The sequence below is a fragment of the Staurois parvus genome, unplaced genomic scaffold (assembly GCF_062004578.1).
Source record: "Staurois parvus isolate SC_StPar_1 unplaced genomic scaffold, SC_StPar_1.0 ptg000390l, whole genome shotgun sequence".
Classification (NCBI taxonomy): Eukaryota; Metazoa; Chordata; class Amphibia; order Anura; family Ranidae; genus Staurois; species Staurois parvus.
In genome coordinates, this window is record NW_028318186.1 from 4,348,591 (window position 1) to 4,355,749 (window position 7,159).

The following is a 7,159-nucleotide window of genomic DNA, read 5'->3' on the forward strand; positions in this document are numbered from 1 at the left end:
CACGTAAGTTCGGATAGGGTCGACGCAGCCAGGGACCGCTTATGTGCTCTCTCTAATGATCTCCCCATTCTTAAGCAAAAAGACTGTTTGGGGCAGCGGGAGGGAAGGATAATTGACCTTCATTAGTCGCCAAGAACCATTTTTATCTTTAACATTCTCTCTAAAAAAACCTAGGCTGTCCTCTCTCCCTTTTCTTACCCCACTACCTCTCCTAGTTATAGGGATTTCTCCTCTTCTCCAGCCTCTGCCTCTTCTTTTTCATTTCTGTTTCCTGTTTAGTCTGTTATGTATCTCTGTAGACATAGGCCTTAAGATACAGACTGGCGTCCATTTGAAGTTACTGTACGTGTTCTGGGACACAGTTACAAACAGAGATGGCTGGGGTCCAAACTCTCTCTGTTGTTTAAAGCCACCTTTATGCTCTTTTCACATAGGGCTGAACACTGCCAAGAATTACCATAAATCTGCAGCAGAGATCACAGGTGTTTGTGAACAGTTGTGGCCAGATATCCTGAACAAATCTTCAACAAGCTGACATTGGATGATTACATGTGAATAGGAAGAGATGACTAGTCCTGAACACAGTTTGGGGTAGATTTACTAAAGCTGGAGCACTCTGAATCTGGTGCAGCTGTGCATGGAAGCCAATCAGCTTCTAACTTCAGCTTGTTCAGTTAAGCTTTGACAATAAAACCTGGAAGCTGGCACCAGATTTAGCATGTTCCAGTTTTAGTAAATCAACCCAGTGGAGTAACTAGAACCTTCAGGGCCCCGGTGCAAGAAACCATGAAGGGCCCCCCTGACCCATGGCCGGGAACTTTCCCTCCAAGCCTGGAGGTGGAACGCCAGAATCAGGTCGCAAGTGAGACCTTTATGACCATGGCAATTCCACCACTGGTGTCAGTAGCTTTTTTTTTTTTTTTTTTTAATACCATTTTAATAAAGACAGAGTAGATGGACCACTTGGCTCTCGTCTGCTGCCATCATTCATATATATATTCATATATATGAATATATATATATATACACACACACACACACATATTGCCATAGTAGGTATAAGATAGTAAAACAATGTAAAAGTCATAGAAAAAATAAACAATATAGTAAAACTCAGTGAACATTGTAAGTTTTTTTTAAGTTTCTAAAGAAGCTTTTAGAAACTCTGATAATCATTCTTCTCCATTTTCCACAGGTCGCAGGTCTTGCCCTGGGGAAACACTGGCAAAAATGGAGCTGTTCCTCTTCTTCACCAGCCTTATGCAGAAGTTCACATTTCATGCTGCCCCTGGAGTAAAAAACTTCCATGTGAAACCTTCAGTTGGTCTTACAATTGCACCAGTAGCTCCGAAGATGTGTTGTGTGCTAAGGTCCTACTGAAAATGTGTTTTCACTGATCCTTTGTACTGTACATTACTGCTCCACTCTTACTAATGTGCCCTAAGGGTGTCCTTACACAGAACAGAAAATCCAATATCTACAAAAGAAAATCTAGTTATAAATCTGTTGTGGACAAACATTGGTATTTAAAATTATTTTTGGGTGTAAAAATCTGAGCACACAGGCAGGTCACATAAGAAAATGTACCCCAGCATTGCAATTCAAGGAACTCAAGAAAAGTTGATAAAATAGGCGAGAACTCAACTGTTAAACTTGCATATAAGCTTTAAAGTGATTCTAAAGGTTAATTTTGTTTGAAAATTATAAACATGTCTATACGTACCTACTGTGTGCAGTGGTTTTGCACAAAGAAGCCCGGGTCCTCCTCTTCTCGGGTCCCCTACAGGCTCTCCTGGCTCCTCCTTTCTGTTAGGTACCCCCCCACAGCAAGAAGCTTGCTATGGGGACACCTGCTGCTCCGTGTATCCATTCACACACTGCGCCACAGCTTGCCCCCCCCCCCCTCTCCTCATTGGCTGACTGGCTGCGTTTGACAGCAGTGGGAGCCAATGGCTCCCCCTGGCTGTCTCAGCCAATGAGGAGGCAGAGACCCGGGACAGCCAAGGCTGTCATTCACATTTCTGGATCCCGATGAGGCTCAGGTAAGTATTTGGGGGTCTGGGGGCACTGCTGCACACAGAAAGTTTTTTATCTTCATGCATAGGATGCATGAAGGTAAAAAACCTTCAGCCTTTACAACCACTTTAAAGTCTAAGTTCACCTTTTTTAAAAAAAAAACTAATAAATGCAAATATTTTTGCAAATAAAAAAATGTGCATTTATTATTTTTTTTTTTCACAGAAGCCTTCATGATTAGGGGACCATGGGTGCCCAGCCATGCTTCTGCACACACAACCTGCAGCTCTGTTGCCTGTACCTCTGTACAGGCTTTCTGTTACAGAGCTGTAGGCTATGTGAATGGACTAAGAGCATTCTACTCAGTGTGCTCACAGTCCATTGAAAGTCATTCTACCACAATGGCAGACAGGAATTGTAGTATTCTCATTGATGGAACTCTGTGAATGAATGATGCTGCTGTGCAGGCAGAAATCCGTACAGCTGCACCGTATTCAAAATATTTTGGACAGTGGGTTCGGGAAAAGGATCCCCCATCTCCTGTCACAGAGAAAAGGGGAGATAGGGGGTGCCGGGGCAGGTCTTCAGCATGTTACATCCTAAATGTGGGTGTAATGTGCAAATGCTCCAAAAGGTAAACTTATCCTTCAACATGATAATTTCACTTGGAAAGTCTATTTTTATTTTAATCACTGACAACTGGTGATGCTGATTTAAAGGGTCTTTGTTTGAGCACTTTGTGTTATGTGGTCACAGCAGGCTGCCCGAAGCTTCCACAATTTCCTGCCCATAAATTACATTGTCACATGCTCTCCCAAAGGAAACTACAAGGGGCATTCAAGTCTAACTGTGACTTTTTAGTTTACAGTATATATTAATAGAACAAATTTCAAGGAGTGGAAACTGAATTTTTTTAACATACTCTCCTGCTACCTTTATACACTTATACCAGCGTTCAACTGATGCCTGGAAAGCTTGAGCTTAGAAAGGTTTGTCAGTATGCCTGAAGAATCCTAGCACAGCCTGCTTCACTTCGTCATCAGTGAAGCAGAGAACGATTCCTTTCTTGTGCAATTTCACGGCAGATTATGCATTGATTATCCAGGATCAGGTGTTGCATGTGCTGAATGTTCACCAGAATGACTGGTGTGGGCTGGAAACCACCATGGTTGGGATTGTCACTGATGGACATAAGGCCATCTTTGAAATGTTTACACCATTCAAATGTCTTACTGCGGCTGAGCGTCTCCTCATCGTACTGTGCTTGAAGTCTTCTGTAGATATCCGCGGGTTTTACGCCTTCGTGCACAAAACCGTCATGAGACGCTGTTCCATGCACACACTAACACTGTTGTCTGCAATCTTGATTAATGGTTTCTGGACATGTGCACCCCCTATCAGTAATAGGACACACTTGCCACTTACTACTGCATGTAGTATCGCCTCGCTAGCATCCCATTTTATACCTGTAAAATTAAAAGTATAGGTTTGACTTGAACGTTCCTCATATAAGTTTTTGTACTGATGCATATTGCCCAGACATATTCCACTGTTGTCACCATTTAAAGCAAACCTTCAATAAAAAGTGACATCACCCGCACCTCACAGAAGCATTGGAAGTCAGGGCCTAAATAAGTATTTTTTTCTTTATTTTTAAATCACCTTTGTACGTGATTTGACTTTGAAGGAGGAGGTCTTTACAAAGAGCTAATCTTCCATTTTATTGGAAGGTCTGCTTTGATTCAAGATCAGTGAAAAAACTATTGCAGTCAGAAAATATGTCCTGTAAAATACATACGTAGCCTGTTATCACTGCAGGCAACATGTAAAGAAGCTGCAGGACATCAGCAGTATTATCATGTAGCCATGTAGCCAGGGGCGGACTGACCATTTGGAAACTCGGGCACTGCCCGAGGGCCTGGGGTCAGTAGGGGGCCCCATGAGATGCCCCTGGTACCTTTTTCATAGGCTTTTTTGAGTTTGGGCAAGGACACAGGGGCCCCATGATCCCCTATTGCCCTGGGGCCCCATGAGTTGTCAGTCCGCCCCTGCATGTAGCAAAGGATGAAAAAAGGCAAAAAGCCTTACCATCGCCATCTTCAAATTTCTCGGTGTGCTCAGAATTTTTCTATGTTGTACCTGCTGTACATTCAGTAAGGGTTTACATCCACTTTAAGAGACTTGCCAGTGTCCTACATTAATTTCTCTCTATGCACTTTATTAGCAGCACTCCCTATGATTTCCCTATTACAGATAAAACCCATTCAATATGGTTGTTGGGAACCCACCCTTTTATCGTGATGATGCTAGCTTATTCAATAGCCCCCTTGATTGCTCCTTTAAAGCTAGCTCATCTATTGCAGTGCATTCATTTGTTGGGTCTGCAAAACGCAACCACACAGGATTCCCCGCAAACCCAAGGTATGGGCTGACCCAAAACTCATTCTTACACATCATTGTTTATTCTACACTGTAATACCTTTTTTGGGTGAAAAAAAAACCCCACTTTAATTGTGGAAATCTCCTGTATATTGCAATGTTTAACCTGCTGCTTATCTCTCAGATGCATTCTGTGGCACATGTACAGTATTTAGATATAACTACCAGACGCTAATAATGCCAAATAAGACACACAAAAAAGTATAAAAGAGTGTTCTATTAAAATGCTAAAAAATGAGAAAAAATATACATACAGTCGTGCTCAAAAGTTTTCATACCCTTGGAGAACTGGTGTGAATCAATAATGGAAAATGTGTGCCGCTCAGGCTGCAAGGGAAAGCAATCCTGTGTCCTCCACTGTGAGTGCAGCTAGGGAAGAAGCTTGTCTCAGCTCCAAACCATTGTTAAGCAAAGGATGGATCCCATGAAGTCGCACCTCTTTGCAGGCCTGCTGGTATTGAAATGAATGGTTCAGCCTGGGCTACCACCAAGCCACTGCATTTCAATCCTCACCTTGGAGCTAAATCATGGGGATCCCGTGATTTGGCTCTGACAACTATTACAAGACAGCGTGCAGTCTATGAGACCACGAATATTTGCAGGTGGTATAGCTGCCCATTCATTTTAACAAAATGCCTTCAGCTCATGCAAAGTCTTTGGACGTCTTCTGTGAACCGCACGTTTGAGATCTCCTTAGAGTGATTAGATGATATTGGGGTCAGGAGACTGTGATGGCTACTCCAGAACCTTTGCATTTTTTCTGCTGTAAACACTAGAGGGTCAAGTTAGCCTTGTGCTTAGGGTCATTGTCGCGCTGGAAAGTTCAAGAGTGTCCCATGCATAGCTTTTGTGCAGAAGAATGCAAATTGTCTTCCAGTATTCACTGATAACATGACGCATTCATTGTGCCATCAATTTTTACAAAATTCCCTGTGCCTTTAGAGCTCACACACCCCTTAAACATTAGTGAGCCACCACTATACTTCACAGTGGGGATGGTATTCTTGTTTCTATAGACCTTGTTGACCTCTTTCCAAACATAGCACTTTTGGTTGTGACCCTAAAGCTCTATTTTGGTCTTGTCACTCCAGATTACAGTGTGCCAGAAGCTGTGAGGTACATCATGGTGTTGTTGGGCATATTGTAACAGGGCTATTTTGTGGCATTGGCTCAGTAAAAACTTCTTTCTGGCAGCTCAACCTTGCAGCTCATTTTTGGTAAAGTTCCTTAAAACAACAGTTTGCCAGTTCTTTTCTACCCCCCATGGCTCAGTATCTAGCCTGCACAGTGTATCCATGTAAGAGCTAACAAACTCATTGACAATTTATACACAAACACTAATTGCAATTTAAAAAGACACAGATGTGGGAAATTACCCTTTAATTGCCACTTTAACCTGTGTGTGCCACCTTGTGTGTCTGTAACGAAGCCAAACATTCCAGGGGATGGAAGCTTTCGATCATGGCCACTTGGATGATTTCTGTTATCATTATAATTTAAAAAGGAGCCAAACAACTATGTGATAATAAATGGCTTCAAATGATCACTATCCTTAAATAAAACACATTGGCATGATCAGTCATATTTCAATATCCATGCCAAAATTTCATTATTTCTGCCAGGATATGCAAACGTTTGAGCACAACTGTATTTCAACCATGTACTTACAAAGAACCGTCAGTTCCCAAAGACCAATAAGGTAATGAATAAAAGTTGGTTTTAAACATTTTTGTGTTATATAAAGAGATAAAAAATCTTTCTTATGTACATTGTAATTTTTTTTTTTTTAATTATATACGATTTGCTGTAACACTTTAATGAAATACAAGCTGTGCTTAAAGTGATACTAAACACACATCGTTTAATTTACATTATCCCTTCTATTTCTCTATATGGATGATGACACTGTAATTATTTTAATTAAAATAAAATCTAAGTATTGTTTTTCCTAAGAGATATACAGCTGTCACATACCCCAGCTCTTTCTTAACCTGTCTGCAGGGAAAACAGTGGCAGGACGAGTCTCTACTCCTCTGCTGCCGGTCACATTTTAAAAAATAAAGCAGCCTTGGGAATACAGAATAAAAATAAATAGTATCAATGAACTGCTTTAAATTGTCACACAAATATATATTTGAAATCAAATATTTATTATTTTTGGCAATAACACGGTGTGGCCGGATTCCTGCCAATCACAGGCTGTGCCAAGACTCTCCAGCCTGTGTCTATATGTGCTTAGGATAACAGGGCAGTAAAGTCTCTATCTATTTACATGTCATACCCTACCCCCATTGTGTTTAGCTGTTTATTGGGCAAGGAGGAGGGAGTGGGCTGTCATTTACCATTGTGTATACACTCACATGTGTGACTCTCTAGTCACATGAGCTGCTCAGATGTGATCAGGGAAGGAATGCTCTGCATAGAAACACACTGAAAACTAAGCGTGTGCCCTAACTGCCAGTGCTGCCCTGCAGAATCCCTAGCTGCTGTGGGGACATGGACAGGAGGGAGGAACAGTGAATAGCAGGATCAACCAGGTTTTTTCTGAATACAGAAAACAAATCCAATAGTGACTAAGTATGGTCAGCATGTAATACAGTTTTTTATAGTGTTTTATAATGTGGGTATAATGACACTTTAACCACTTCAAGCCCGGACATTTTTACCCCCTTCCTGTCCAGGCCAATTTTCAGCTTTCAACGCT

At 41.6% G+C, this 7,159-nt stretch overlaps 1 protein-coding gene across 1 annotated transcript in view; it reads left to right on the plus strand.

Moving 5' to 3' along the window:
- The window catches only part of LOC149455560 (cytochrome P450 2K4-like), a 29,343-nt gene extending 22,932 nt beyond the window's left edge, over positions 1-6,411 (plus strand). The window contains exon 9 of the mRNA XM_089686010.1: positions 1,196-6,411. Within this exon, the coding sequence (XP_089542136.1) occupies positions 1,196-1,380 (185 nt within the window). The 3' untranslated portion in view covers positions 1,381-6,411. The remainder of the gene's footprint in view (positions 1-1,195) is intronic.
- Positions 6,412-7,159: the final 748 nt, after the last annotated feature.